General features: G+C 48.8%; 1 protein-coding gene across 1 annotated transcript in view; it reads left to right on the forward strand.

The window, feature by feature from the left end:
• Nucleotides 1-9397: 9397 nt before the first annotated feature.
• Nucleotides 9398-16445, forward strand: part of USP7 (ubiquitin specific peptidase 7) — a 58672-nt gene continuing 51624 nt past the window's right edge. The window contains exon 1 of the mRNA XM_044302580.1: nucleotides 9398-10146. Within this exon, the coding sequence (XP_044158515.1) occupies nucleotides 10062-10146 (85 nt within the window). The 5' untranslated portion in view covers nucleotides 9398-10061. The remainder of the gene's footprint in view (nucleotides 10147-16445) is intronic.

Here is a 16445-nt window from a genome sequence, read left to right on the forward strand (position 1 = left end):
ACAGTCTTCCCCGAGGAACGAGGCAGGTCCGTTATGAAGTCCATGGACAGATGTGTCCAAGGACGGGAAGGAATGGGTAAGGGAAGGAGAGGACCTTATGGCCGTGAATGAGGGACTTTGGCACAAGCGCAGGTCTCGCAGGCTGCCACAAAACCCTCAACCGACTTACGAAGCGCAGGCCACCAGAATCTCAGAGCGATGAGATCCACTGTGGCTCTTGCCCCCGGGTGCCCAGCAAGGACCGTATCGTGGTGTTCCTTAAAAATCTTGTGTCTTAAAGCGAGAGGCACAAACAACCTCCCAGGAGGACAAAGATCAGGAGCCTCTGACTGGGCTACCTGCACCTCTGCCTCCAATTCAGGATAAAGAGCAGAGACCACCACACCTTCAGCCAAAATGGGACCCGGGTCTTCAAAATTCCCACCTCCCGGAAAACAACGTGACAGGACATCTGCCTTCACATTCTTAACCCCAGGGCGGAACGTGACAACAAAATTAAACCTTGAAAAGAACAAAGACAATCTGGCCTGTCTCGGGTTCAGACGCTTGGCTGACTCCAAGTAGGCTAGATTTTTATGGTCAGTAAACACGGTAATAGGGTGTCTGGCTCCCTCTAACCAATGGCGCCATTCCTCAAAAGCCAACTTGATGGCCAACAACTCCCTATCTCCCACATCGTAATTTCTCTCTGCGGAGGCAGACGGTCGCCATTTGGCAGGAGAGGAACCCTGAGACAATACCGCACCCACACCCACCTCAGAAGCATCAACCTCAACTATGAAGGGTAGAGAAATATCAGGTTGTACCAAGATGGGAGCGGAAGCAAAACTCTCCTTGATATTAGAAAAGGCCTTACGCGCCTCTACCGACCAGGAAGAAAAATCTACCCCCTTTCTGGTCATATCAGTGAGTGGTTTAACAACAGAGGAATAATTCAAAATAAACTTCCTGTAATAATTGCCAAAGCCCAAAAAACGCATCAGCGCCTTCTGATTCTCAGGAAGCTCCCACTCAAGCACAGCGCGGACCTTCTCGGGGTCCATGCGAAAACCAGAAGCGGAGAGAAGAAACCCCAGAAATTGAATTTCTGGAACCGCAAACACACATTTTTCCAGTTTCGCGTACAATTTATTCTCCCGCAGGATGAGCAAGACCTGACGTAAGTGTTCCTTATGAGTTTTGAAATCAGGAGAAAAAATCAAAATGTCATCCAAATACACTAATACAAATTTCCCCATTAAATGATAAAAAATGCTGTTCACAAAATGCTGAAAAACAGCTGGAGCATTCATCAAACCAAAAGGCATAACCAAATTCTCAAAATGGCCCTCAGGGGTATTGAAGGCCGTCTTCCATTCGTCTCCTTCTCTGACCCTGACCAGGTTGTATGCCCCTCTTAGATCTAATTTGGAAAAAACTTTAGCCCCAACAATCTGGTTAAACAGGTCCGGGATCAGAGGAAGCAGATAAGGGTCACGAATTGTGATACTGTTCAGCTCCCTGAAATCCAGACAAGGTCTTAAAGAACCATCTTTTTTCTTAACAAAGAAAAAATCTGCGGCAACAGGTGACTTCGAGGGTCGTATGTGTCCTTTTCTCAGACTCTCAGAGATATAAGCACGCATAGTGACCCTTTCAGGTTGGGAGAGATTGTATAAACGAGATTTAGGCAGCTTGGCGCCTGGGATGAGATTAATAGGGCAATCGTACTCCCTGTGCGGGGGCAAATCCTGAACTCCACTCTCAGAGAAGACATCTGAAAATTCAGAGAGAAAGGATGGTACAGTCTTAGTAGAAACCTCAGAAACAGATGTCGTGAGGCAATTCTCTCTGCAAAAGTCACTCCAACCATTTATTTGCCTCGCTTGCCAATCAATGGTGGGGTTATGTTTAGTGAGCCAGGGTAGCCCCAACACTAGAGGAGTAGGCAATCCGCTAAGGACGAAACATGACACATCCTCAACATGAGCATCACTCACAATTAAACGGATATTGTGAACTATGCCCTTTAATGATTTCTGAGAAAGTGGAGCGGAATCAATAGCAAAAACAGGAATATCCTTTCCCAAAGTGCATACCTGGAAACCATGAGTTATCGCAAATTGATTATCAATGAGATTGACAGCTGCTCCACTATCTACAAAAATCTCACAAAAAATGTTCTTGCTCTCTAGCGCCACCCTGGCAGGCAGGACAAAACGGGAACTACAAGCAAACGGAAAACCTTCAATTTCCGCCTCAACCCTGCCAATGGTAACAGATGGAACATTTTTTAAGGATTTTTTCCTTTTTGTTTCTTTATTACTCCCAAAAAACTGCCTGAATCTCCTAGAGGGACAAACATTTGCCAAATGATTTATACCTCCACAACAAAAACAAACCTTCCCATGCGGGCTGAATCTTCTATTGTCAGAGGCAATCAACCCCAGCTGCATGGGCTCCTGCTCAGAAGGGGTTGACAGCGACTGAGACCCCTGCGCACAGAGAGAGACTGCTGCACTGTCCTGGGATTGAGCATGACAGGAAGGAGTGATCTCTCCTCTCTCTCTAAGACGCCTGTCAATACGAACGGCCCGAGACATAGCAGAGTCCAAGGAAGTAGGCCTCTCATGAAAGGCAAATGCATCTTTCAATCCCTCTGAAAGACCATGGCAAAATTGACTTCGGAGTGCAGCATCATTCCAACCAGTATCAGCTGCCCATCTCCGAAATTCTGAGCAGTATATCTCTGCGGATTGTTTACCCTGGCATAACAGACGTAGTCTAGACTCAGCCAAAGCAATACGATCCGGATCATCATATATCTGACCCAGGGCTAAAAAGAATTCATCCACTGAACGGAGGGGCCGTGCCCCCACCGGCAGCGAAAAGGCCCACGACTGAGCGTTACCCCTGAGCAGCGATATAATGATCCCCACCCTCCGTTCCTCATCACCAGAGGAATGGGGAAGAAGGCGAAAATGGAGTTTGCAAGCCTCTCTAAAACGCACAAAATTCTCACTACCCCCGCAGAACGTATCCGGGAGCGAGATCTTAGGCTCAGAACAAACTCCATGAACGCAAGCTGAACCGGTCACTTGAAACTGAGAAAGAGTCTTACGGAGATCAGCTACCTCCAATGAAAGACCCTGGAAGCGTTCAGTCAAAAGTGAAACCGGATCCATGCTTGAGACGGTTTTGGTGGTTTATAATGTCACGGAAGGTGTACAGGAAACAAGACAACACAAAATGAATATACGACTCACTGGATCCAAAACTAAGGAACAAAAAGGGAGACCCCTGCATCAGACCTGGCACTCTCCCTGACTGCTCAGCCTATGCGAACACCCCAATGGTGGATGATCGCATATCCTCGTACCTCGGCTGTATAACACCTGAACACCCTATAATAGTGAGGGGACACGACCACCGGCTCCCTACACTAGATACGGAGGGAGTCAGGGTCACCTGGGATCCAGCAACCAGAAAATCACAAATGAATGCACAACACTTATCTTGTAGAAGACTGGGAAGTAGGATCAGCATGCACACACACTCCAGGAAGAACTATAAACTGCACACTAATGCACTATGGGGAGGAATTTAAAGGGATGCAATCAGTACAACTACATGACAGCTGAGAGAGGCTAACGAGATGAGGAACTGAAAGCAAAACAAAGGAAGCTCAAGGAGGAGGTTCTGAAAGGCATCTGTCAGAGCTTCTCAGATGTCTGGTGGTGACACCAAGTTATTGGTGGTTGACCACTTTAAATATCTGGGAATTATAATAGATAAAGATATACAGCAATTCATCCCACTTAACATATTAACATTAACATTATTACCCGAAAACTGAAAGCATGGGAAACTCTTCCTCTATCTTTAGTAGGGCGTATTAACATTTTCAAAATGATAATTCTACCTAAACTTCTTTATGTATATGTATATAGGGCGGTGCCAGTTGTTCTTCAGAAATCTCACTTTGTGGCAATCGACAAACTACTGGCTCCAATCCTCTGGGCGAACACGCAACCCAGATTGGCCAGGGAAACCTTGAAGGCGCCATATACTAGGGGTGGTTTGGCTCTGCCGGATATGTATAGATATTATTGTGCCGTCCAATTGACATATGCAAGCTGTAAAGTAAGGGCAGATGCCAATAATCCAGCTATAGTGCTGGAAGCAGCACTCTTAGGATCATATGAGGCTCTGATAAATGTTCTGTATAGAATGGGTAAATATCCAGTTAGGTGTCTTACTTCTAAAGGAGGAATTTGGCATACCTCGGAATAGCCTCCTTAGATACTTCCAATTAAGGCACGCCTGTGTAGAACAACTCGGAAGTGGCAGAGTCAAGATAGAATATGGAGAGATTGAAAAAATTGTTATCTCCCAACTAGCCTTCCCTGTTGACCAGGGCATTGACAAGGTGGCAGAAGGAAATTCTGAGATTAGAAGATAGGCATGAGAAGGAGCTTATACATAACTGGAGGAATACAGTCATAAGTGCCATGGATCAGCTGATACAAGTGAAGTGGATACATAGTTTATTTAACCCCAGCCAGACTAGAGCGGATGCGTTGACTTAACAGCTCGTTATGTACTAGATGTAATAGAGAAGTTGGCACTCTAATTCACATGATCTGGGAGTGCCCGAAAATTGCAGAATTCTGGTCAGACATCCATGAGTTCCTGAATTTGAAGTTAGGGTTGCTGGCGGTAAGCTCCCTGGAAAACAGCTTGTTAGGACTGGTGGATGATTTGATGCAGACCAAATACTCTAAGATGCTATATCTACTTCTAATGTTCTATGCTAGGAAGTCTATCCTGTTGAACTGAAAGCCCCCTAAAGTCCCATCAGTCCAACATTGGATGCAACTTATAGAAGAGGCTTTGCCAATGTATAAAATGACATATCTTGCTAGAGGCAGCCCGGAGAAATTTGGGGTTTGTGGCTGGCTGCTAGAACATTGACAATCTAATGGAAGGTGGGAGTCCTGCGGCGCCGAGGTGGTGTATATGTGTGAGTGAATGGCGTCAAAACTCATAATACAATTACTAGGAAGCAACAGCGAGAATAATGGCTGGAAGGAATTACACTGACAAGAATTTTGTGTAATCTGTCTAACATATCAAGTGGCTGTTGTAATCTCATACTGATTTGTGTGCATTTGGTTTAGTGAACTGTTGAATGATTACTTTTCAAAATGATAAATAAAGACTTTAAAAAAAAATAAAGGGATCAAAAAGTCGCACACACTTCAAATTTGTATGACTGAAAAGTACAGATTGTCCCGCAAAAAATGAGCCTTCACACAGCCTCGTACACATAACTACAAAAAAAGTTATAGGGGTATAGGAATATGGTGCAACTTTTTTTTTCAGTATTAAAACGCAAGAAAAATGATATCAATTCCCAGCACCCAAGATCATAAGACATGGATGTTTACTTCATTACATCGTACAGATTAAGCAACCTGAAAGCTCCATACAAAGGTGTACATACTTGTTCGGCCACAGCTCCATACAATTCCTTGCCATATAAGTTGTCCTAGACCAGATGGATGTGGTCCCAACGCATGCAGATTTTGAAGTGGATTTATCCCAGATCTCAACCTTTGTATGGCAAAGAGTAAAATCTGCGCTGAAAATCCACACAAAAAACAGACATGCTGCGGATTTCAAAATCCGCACTGCAGGTCAATTTCCGTACATAAACTTCCTGTACCCACCATGTATATTAGTGCGGGCGGCCCATTGAAGAAATGCCTATTCTTGTCCGCAAAACGAACAAGAATAGGACATGCTATATTTTTTTGCGGGGCCACGGAACGGAGCAAAGGATGCGGACAGCACACGGAGTGCTGTCCGCATCTTTTGCGGCCCCATTTAAGTGAATGGGTCCGCACCCGAGCCGCAAAAACTGTGGCTCGAATGCAGACCCGAAAAACGGTCTAAGATTGAGTTCACACTTCAGTTATTTGATGAGTTATTTCCAACAGTAAGGGCTCATGCAAACAAACGTATTTTCTTTCCGTGTCCGTTCCGTTTTTTTTTGCGGACCGTATGTGCAACCATTCACTTCAATGGGTCAGCAAAAAACGGAAGTTACTCCGTGTGCATTTAGTTTCCGTATGTCCGTATTTCCATTCCGCAAAAAAAAAGAACATGTCCTATTATTGTCCCCATTACGGACGAGGATAGTATTGTTCTATGAAGGGCCAGCTGTTCCGTTTCACAAAATACGGAATGCATGCGGATGTCATCCGTATTTTTTGCGGACCGCAAAATAAATACGGTCATGTGCATGAGCTCGAAGGCCTCGTGCACTCAAACGTATTTTCTTTCCGTGTCCGTTCCATTTTTCTTACAGACCATATACGGAACCATTCATTTCAATGGGTCCGCAAAAAAAACGAAAGTTACTCCATGTGCATTCCGTTTCCATATGTCTGTATTTCCGTTACGCAAAAAAATAGAACATGTCCTATTATTGTCCGTATTATGAACAAGGATAATACTGTTCTATTAGGGGCCAGCTGTTCCGTTCCGCAAAATACAGAATGCACACGGACGTCATCCGTATTTTTTGCAAATCCGTTTTTGCGGAATTCAAAATACATACAGTCATGTGCATGAGCCCTAAGGCTGACTTCACACTTCAGTTATTTGATCAGTTATTTCAATCAGTTAGGGCTCATGCACACGACCGTATGTATTTTGTGGCCCGCAAAAATACGGATGACGTCCGTGTGCATTCCGTATTTTGTGGAACGGAACAGCTGGCCCCTAATAGAACAGTCCTATCCTTGTCCGTAATGCGAATCTGATTGTGGGTCTATTGCACTGTACTCACATGATGATGGCAACTGACTCTATCATAAAACAGTATGATTCAGTCAGTTTGGGGAGCCATGGTTGGTCCTGGAGATGCGGCCGACACATACACCGTGTTTCACTCGTGTGAATCAGGCTTCATACACATGGCCTTTGGTCCTCAAAAAAGCGTATCCTCGAAAAGCAACTATTCTCATCCACCAAAAACAGACAATAAGACCTACACAGCAAGATTCTTGGATCAAGCACATGTATCCACGAAAAAACAGAGGTGTATGTGACCTCATTGACTTGTATAGGTCAGCGTGCTATACGTCTTAGGCTACTTTCACACTGGCGTTTTGGCTTTCCGTTTGTGAGATCCGTTTCAGGGCTCTCACAAGCGGTCCAAAACGGATCAGTTTTGCCCTAATCCATTCTGAAAGGAAAAGGATCCGCTCAGAATGCATCAGTTTGACTCCGTTCAGTCTCCATTCCGCTCTGGAGACGGACTCCAAAACGCTGCCATCCGTCCTGGCACACAATGTAAGTCAATGGGGACGGTTCCGTTTTCTCTGATACAATAGAAAACGGATCCGTCCCCCATTGACTTTCAATGGTGTTCATGGCGGATCCGTCATGGCTATAGAACACATAATACAACTGGATCCGTTCATGACGGATGCATGCGGTTGTATTATTGTAACTGAAGCGTTTTTGCAGATCCATTACTACCGAGAGCACTATAGGGGGCTTTATTACTTCTAGTACATACTACTAGGGGGTATTATGGTGAGAGTCATTACTACTGGGGGTGCTTTAGGGGGTATTAGTACTACTGGGGGCACTATTAGAGGTCATATTTACTACTGTGAGAGATTTAAAACTACTGGAGGGCATTATGGTTGGCTTTAGGACTACTGGGGCTTTAATACTATTAGGGATACTGTGGTGGGCTTTACTATTACTGGGGCACTATTAGGCATTAGCACTACTGGGGCACTATAGACAGTCATTATTACTATTGGGGCATTATGGTGGGCACTACTTCTACCTGGGGCATTATGGTGGGTTTTTATTATTACTGGGGGACTATAGGGAATATGATTACTAGTATGGGCATGAAGGGTGAAATTATTACTAATAGGTGCACTGTATGGGGACTCTGGGAGAAAATTATTACTATAGGTGGGACTCGTAGGAGCACTGTTGCTGTGTGCACCCTGGCACAGTATCAGCTTAAAGGGGTTCTGCACTTTGTTTAAACTGATGATCTATCCTCTGGATAGCTCATCAGCATCTGATCGGCGGGGGTCCGACACCCGGGACCCCCATCGATCAGCTGTTTGAGAAGGCAGCGGCGTGGCCTTCTCACTGTTTGCCGCAGGTCACGACTTGTATCAACTGGTCTGGGCGGGGCTAAGCTCCATTCAAGTGAACGAAGCTTAGCCCCGCCCAGGCCACCGATTCTAGTCGTGATGTCACTGGGCCAGCGGTAAACAGTGAGAAGGTCGCGGCGCTGCTGGAGCGCCGCTGCCTTCTCAAACAGCTGATTGGTGAGGGTCCTGGGTGTTGGATCCCCGCCGATCAGATGCTGATGATCTATCCAGAGGATAGATCATCAGTTTAAACAAAGTGCAGAACCCCTTTAAGCACAATTATTTTTGGGGAATGCTGTGTTTGTGGCACTATTTGCTGGGCAGTTATTTTTGAGAGCACTGAATGGCAATAATGAAGGAGGCCGTATCTGTGTGATACTAGCATTTTCTGGAAGATCATCTTTTTCTGCAGTATATTATTGGGGACCACAGCAGGCACTGTATTGATGGTGGCAGGATGGGGTGTTCACAAGGTGGGACAAACTCAGCAGAGATGATACATGGCTAAAAGAGGCCATCATGGTGGTCTGTCCGAATGGAGAAGATGAGGAAAGAGAACATCTATATGAGACATCACTGGATGTAACAAGTATGTGGTGCTGGCTTCTCCTGTATGTTTGGTAGTGCGGAATGTAATTTTAATTTAATCATGGGTCCTAATACGTTGTCTGCCATTTTGCCAGGAAGGTTAGTGCTGCATGCTGCGCTATTCATCTGAAAGATCTGCTGACATGGGTTTAGAACAGCGCCCATGACAGCGGTGGGAGAATAACTTTACTGGGTTAACATTTACCATTGTTCGCTTCTTTGGGGGTAGTCGGTGGGAACCTGTTGTAGGGGGTACTTGGCATGAAAAGGATGAGAACCGCTGCTGTAAACTGAGGTTAAAAATGAACTAGCGCCATCCACTAAACCGGGTAGTGACCCTGCAGACATAGGTGTCCATCGGTCCCCAGGGGAAGCTGCCCCTCCTCATGGATGGAGCCCCCCTGGGGGATGATGTGCCAGTAATACCACAGACCCCACTTTGGGCGCAGGGTGAGCCCTGTCATGAGTGATGGCAGCAATACCATGCAGTGTGCCATGTAATATGGACCCTCCACACCACAGCCGGGAGGGGAGAGGGATGGAGGAGGAGGAGGAGGAGGGATGTGGCGGGCTCACGCTTTGATTATCTCCCCCGCCTCCCCTCCCTCCTCCTCTCACGCTGCCCCATGCGGATGTGACATTTCACTGAGCCGCCATTTTGAGAGCCTGGCGTCTCCACACACAGGCTGAGGAGAGGGAAAGAGCAAAGCACCAAAGGGGACAGGAGAAGGGGTTCTCGGTGACGGTGGCTGCCGGCTGCTCCCGCCCTGCACTCGGGAAAGAAGCGGCCCGGGGCTCGGCCGCACTGTGGTTGACAGCAGCGGGTTACATGAGACGCGGGCGCTCCCGGAGAGGGTCAGGCCGCAGAGCTCCCGCTGCACCGGCTGTGCTCTCATCTACCCAATGAGCAGAGGGGCAAGAGCTGAGCGCAGCACAAGAGCTGGCCGCGGCCTGCAGCTGCGAGGCCCAGTGACGGTTCCCCGGACTCCGTGCAGCGTGTGTCACTTCACCGGCCGCTGAGGGCCCCCGGGGAGCAGCATCCCCTGCGCCTACCCCTTCAAAGGCGCCGAAATTGGGCGAATAGCGAGCAAATACGTGCGCGTATCCCTGCCGCCGGCTCCCTCCGCTCTCCCTCCTTCCGCTCATCTGCAGGCGCCCGCGGGAAAGGCCCAGGCTGCAGCCGCTGCGCAGGCCCTGCCGAGGCCGCTCTCCGCCCCATCCCAACCGGGCCTTCAGCCCAAATCTACGCCGGCGCAGCGAGCAGGACCGATCGAGGCCTCAGAGGCCGAAGCCAGAGAGATGAACCACCACCAGCAGCAGCAACAACAGCAGCCGAAGCCCGGGGAGCAGCAGCTCAGTGAGCCCGAGGACATGGAGATGGAAGGTACAGCATGAGCTTTGTGTGACGGCCATTGTGCCCCTCCTGTAGTGCCCGCTGTAGTACCTCACCCCTCCTGTAGCGCCCGCTGTAGTACCTCACCCCTCCTGTAGTGCCCGCTGTAGTACCTCACCCCTCCTGTAGTGTACCTCACCCCTCCTGTAGTGCCCGGGGTACGGTGTACCTCACCCCTCCTGTAGTGCCCGGGGTATGGTGTACCTCACCCCTCCTGTAGTGCCCGGGGTACGGTGTACCTCACCCCTCCTGTAGTGCCCGCTGTACGGTGTACCTCACCCCTCCTGTAGTGCCCGCTGTACGGTGTACCTCACCCCTCCTGTAGTGCCCGCGGTACGGTGTACCTCACCCCTCCTGTAGTGCCCGCGGTACGGTGTACCTCACCCCTCCTGTAGTGCCCGCGGTACGGTGTACCTCACCCCTCCTGTAGTGCCCGCGGTACGGTGTACCTCACCCCTCCTGTAGTGCCCGCGGTACGGTGTACCTCACCCCTCCTGTAGTGCCCGCGGTACGGTGTACCTCACCCCTCCTGTAGTGCCCGCGGTACGGTGTACCTCACCCCTCCTGTAGTGCCCGCGGTACGGTGTACCTCACCCCTCCTGTAGTGCCCGCGGTACGGTGTACCTCACCCCTCCTGTAGTGCCCGTGGTACGGTGTACCTCACCCCTCCTGTAGTGCCTGCGGTACGGTGTACCTCACCCCTCCTGTAGTGCCCGCGGTACGGTGTACCTAACCCCTCCTGTAGTGCCCGCGGTACGGTGTACCTCACCCCTCCTGTAGTGCCCGCGGTACGGTGTACCTCACCCCTCCTGTAGTGCCCGCGGTACGGTGTACCTCACCCCTCCTGTAGTGCCCGCGGTACGGTGTACCTCACCCCTCCTGTAGTGCCCGCGGTACGGTGTACCTCACCCCTCCTGTAGTGCCCGCGGTACGGTGTACCTCACCCCTCCTGTAGTGCCCGCGGTACGGTGTACCTCACCCCTCCTGTAGTGCCCGCGGTACGGTGTACCTCACCCCTCCTGTAGTGCCCGCGGTACGGTGTACCTCACCCCTCCTGTAGTGCCCGCGGTACGGTGTACCTCACCCCTCCTGTAGTGCCCGCGGTACCTCACCCCTCCTGTAGTGCCCGCGGTACCTCACCCCTCCTGTAGTGCCCGCGGTACCTCACCCCTCCTGTAGTGCCCGCTGTACCTCACCCCTCCTGTAGTGCCCGCTGTACCTCACCCCTCCTGTAGTGCCCGCTGTACCTCACCCCTCCTGTAGTGCCCGCTGTACCTCACCCCTCCTGTAGTGCCCGCTGTACCTCACCCCTCCTGTAGTGCCCGCTGTACCTCACCCCTCCTGTAGTGCCCGCTATCCTGCTACCCATCACTAGACACCCGCCGCACACAGTAATGACCCGTCTGTGGGGATCACAGGCCATTGCCGGCTCTGCCTTATACACGGCAGCAGAAGGGTTACCCGGCCATGTGCCCTTCAGGGATGACACTGTTTGTCAGCATCATCGTGCAGAGTCATGATCACCCGGCTGGGGGAGGGGATGTGTACAGGATGGCATCACCATAGGTATGGGTACACTGTGGCATCATCATGCATATGGGTACAGGGTGGCAAGATAGGTATGGTTACAAGGTGACATCTTTATTCATGTGTAGAGTGACATCACCATAGTTATAGGTACACTGTGGCTTCATCATACATGTGGGTGTAGGGAGGCATCTTCATACAGGTGTAGGGTAACTGCCATGCGTATGGGTACAGGGTGGCGTCATACGTATGGTTATCGCCATACATGTACAGCTGTGCCCACCCTGGTGTCCCTGCCACCTCTCTACATAGTAAAATTGAGTAAAAGACACATGTAAAGTTCCTGCAGGATGTACGCGGGGCAGGGGGTGCATGCCAGCTGCAGGTACCTCCTAGGCACCTCATACAATGTGCCCCTGTAGTGTAAGGGGCCTCCTTCAGCCTGCCTCAGGTCTCTCAGTTTTGGGGAATGTCCACAGTTTTGTGTGCTGAGAAAATAATTTGGAATCTGCTTCAGGATTCCTCATGGTTTCTTGGGTGCAGTTTTTCTACCGACACGCTTTTTCTTGGCGCACTATGACGTGGTTATTGATTCTGTCCACTTCAAGGGGACGTTTCGGATGTGGAAGCGATGAGCAATACGCACCAAGAATGAACACCGTGGAAAACAAACAGCACCTTGTCAATTAACAAACAGGCTTCCCGTTGAAGTCAATGGAAATGATTTGCAGAAACTGAACATACCCTTTAGTGCGGTCCAGTTGAATGAGAGCCTAGTCCCATGGCGGCCGCACAATCCGCCCTGTAGTCTGTAGAAGTAATTCTGATGGGGTCCCAGTGACTCCCAGCCCTAACATAGGAGATCCCCGGACCCCTGCTTGGTGTAGACGGGTGATTCATTCTATAATTTTGCCTAAGGGTCCTGTGACGGGAATAGACTGCGATAAGGTGATCGGCACTCGCTTAGGCTACTTTCACACTTGCGCAGAGTGATCCGGCAAGCACTTCCGTCACCAGAACTGCCTGCCGGATCCGGCAAAACGTATGCCAACTGATGGCATTTGTAAGACTGATCAGGATCCTGATCCGTCTTACACGTGCATTGGATTGCCGGATCCGTATTTCCAGTGTCATCCGCATGCGCAGACCGGAAGGACCAATCCAGCATTCAGGCAAGTGTTCAGTTTTTTGGGCCGGAGATAAAACCGCAGCATGCTGCTGTATTATCTCTGTCCTGAAAAGACTGAACTGAAGAAATCCTGAGCGGATTGCTCTCCATTGTATGGGGATAAAACTGATCCGTTATTTTCCGGTATAGAGCCCCTAGGACGGAACTCTGTGCCGGAAAAGAAAAACGCTAGTGTGAAAGTATCCTTAAAGGGCCTTTCTCACATCCCGATACCAAGTGAATAGGTGTGGGGATCAATCTTTATTTAAAAAGAACCTGTCGCCTAGAAAATGCATATTACACCGCCAGCAGTACCGTATGGCAGCCTGTAGTATGATTATAAAGGGTCTGTGTCTTTTCTGTGCAATGCGGCAAAAGTCTGTAAAAAGACTTATTCAACGGGCCACGCTATGTAAACCATAGTCTTGAAGTCAAGGGGGCAGCGGCCTTCTCGCCTGAAGTCTAGCGCGCCCCCTTCACCTCCCCATAGCGTTTGATAGGATGCCCGATTCCTTCACTGCCGGTTGATTGAATGTTGTGTACGGATTTCTGAGCATTGAGCTTTTAAACAATACCTCATAGCGGAATGGAACAATGCGCAGGCGCCGGTATTGCAGGGACACTGTAAGACACAGACACCTGTATAATTGCGCTACAGGCTGCAATAAGGTACTACAGGTTCCCTTTAAACAGTTCACCCTCCATCCACTCTGCATAGTGTTGGCAGCATATCCCTGTATGCACAGGGCGATGTTCTGCAGACAAGGATTTTTGGTGACATCTGTTGGGTGATCGGCAGCTCATTTCCATGGGCCGGTTATCGGTAATGAGCGTTTGTACGAATGTTCTTTTCCAATAATCATCCCGATCCTCCATCTGTGTATAAGGGCCCTAATGCTATTTCCTACTGGATGTGTGGACTGTTCTGCTCAGCATCTTTAAAAGGGTCTTCCAGATGTTTAATATTGATTTCCTCTCCTCAGGATCGGCAGGGGTCTGACACCCCGACGGTCACTCCTCACGACTTGCTGTGCACAGCGCCGTTACATCATATAGTGGCTGTGCTTGGTATTGCAGCCCAGCCCTATTCACTTGACTGATGAAGATGACTTCACAAGCCTTAGAGGCCGCAGCGCTCATCGGACCGTCATGGTTGCTTAAAACAGCTGATTGGCGGGGATGCCGGGGGTCAGATACCCACCAGTCTAATTTGATGGCCTATCCTGAGGATAGCCCATCAAAATCTCAGACAATCCCTCTGCACGTCAGCCAGGTTTTCCTGAAGCCATAACTTGTAGGATTTTCCCATTGGAATAGCTCATGAGGGCTTTTCCTTGTTTTTCGGGAGGAGTTGCATTTTTAGTGGCAGGATTTAAAGCGGTATTCCAGCCAAATAAAGGCTTGCGGTGGGATACAGATGTAAAAGAAAAACCATCTTGTATTTTTCTTACCAGTCCGCCGCTGTTCTGTCGGTGCCCGGGTCCTGCTGCTCTCCAGTTCCAGCTCACCTTCCTCATCCAGTGATTCCCAGGTAATTCCTGTTGGGTCAGCAGGAAGTAGGGAGCAGTGGAGACCCCAGAACTGTCAGCATGGCCGCGGCGGGGGATCAATGAGGTGAGTATAAACTTGTTTACCATTATAACCCATTAGCGTATCCCTTTTGTAATACTTTATTTGGCAGGAATGCCCCTGTATTATATAATGTACGGAGAAACTAGTTTTTTTAGGTGTTATTTTCACAGCAATCGCTGTACAGTAAAGATGATGTAGGAACTTGATTTTGCGGGTCAGTACAGTTGTCGTGATAAATTGACATTTTTATTTTTTTGTTTTAATACTTTCACAGAATGTAAAAAAAATGACTCCCTATATCTAACCGTTTAGGTGCCGTGGTCACTATTAACCACGGCGTCTAAGGGATTGGCATTGTTTCTGATACTGGAGATTGCGGGCGAGTGTCACCCATATAACACAGTCCGCACTGTATACAGCGGGCTGGGCTTCTGGGTGCACTCCATACCCTTCCTGTGCACCTCACTTGACGCTAAGGGATTAAAGTTTAATTCAGGTGGCCATCTCTGTTGTAATAGTGACGGTTCTTACTGCTGTGTATTTGGGAACCCCGACCAGACTATGAGGTCTGAAGTGTATATTATAGATCAGTGATCCCTCTACCTTTCTATTAGAGCTCATTCACTTGCCCCTGGACCGCCCATCCTGTGGGCTGCAAATTACGGTCCACAATGCAAGTGCGCCGGCTGTGTGAATTCACAATATACGGCAAAAGATAGGACATGTCATTGCGGTGCGCTTCGTACTTTGAGGATTGCAGACCCAATTGAAGTAAATTAGTGATACGGCATTCACACGGCCGGTGCCTGTATATTGCGAACCCGCTGTTTGCGCTCTAACTCGGGCACGGATGGCCTACAGTCGTGTGCATGAGCCCTAAAAGGGATGATTGTACAGTAGTTGCTAGAATACACCGTTGCGCCTGATCTGTGGGGGCCAATGCCTAGAGTGAAGGGGCTGTAGCACTGCGGCCCCTTTATTTTTTGTCCCTGCACAGCTGCGAGCGTCACTTTACAGGGAACATTTCGAATTACACCAGTTCTGCATCCTCTTAAAGGGTTTGTCCAGCATTTTTTAAGTGATGGTCATCGGCACCGGAAATAAACTGCATTGTAGTGGAAGGTGCCTGTGACTGCAGTGCTACTGCCACTAATTGGGAGCAGCGCTATAGTACCCATCTCCCTCCACTACGAGGTTGGTGGCACTGTGTAGTTCCGCTGCCATCTTCCCGTGGTGGTGCTTCACCTCAGCAGCTAGTGATGGCCCATCCTAAGGATAAACCATCACTATAGAAAGGTTGCCCAGCCCTTTTTATTAAGTCTTCCCCCAGAGTATTGTTTACCAGACACAATGGGGGTCATTTATCAAGATGGTTTACGTCAGTTTTTCGCATTAAAAAGTAGTGACTTTTTAGATGCCCGCACAACAAAATTTTCTTTGATAAATCACCTCCAATGCTAATTGAATGTAGCGATATCTTTCACTTAGTGATCCGTCGCGTCATCCTGGAGAAAAGGTAGTTTTAATCCATATGCAAATAAGAAGTTAAAGGGACACGGTCACCTGGATTTCACTGAGCGATTAACATCACATCAGTCTCCACGATTTACTAGTCTTACTGCCCCGTGTCTTGTAATTTCTCTATAAAATCGCTTTTATTAATGTTAATTACCTTGATAAGGAGCCCAGGGGCTGTCCCTCTGGTGGTTTGAGACCAGCACCGCCCCACTGCTAATATATTCACTGCTCATCGCCAACATAATGTGTTTGTTGCGCCCGGAAATGTGCGAGATTTCGGGCGCAACAAACACATTATGTCGGCGATGAGCAGTGAATATATTAGCAGTGGGGCGGTGCTGGTCTCAAACCACCAGAGGGGACAGCCCCTGGGCTCCTTATCAAGGTAATTAACATATTAATAAAAGTGATTTTATAGAGAAATTACAAGACACAGGACAGTAATACTAGTATTTTTATGTAAATCGTGGAGACTGATGTGATGTTAATAGCTCAGTAAGTGAAA

This window comes from Bufo gargarizans, chromosome 8 (assembly GCF_014858855.1).
Source record: "Bufo gargarizans isolate SCDJY-AF-19 chromosome 8, ASM1485885v1, whole genome shotgun sequence".
Lineage (NCBI taxonomy): Eukaryota > Metazoa > Chordata > Amphibia > Anura > Bufonidae > Bufo > Bufo gargarizans.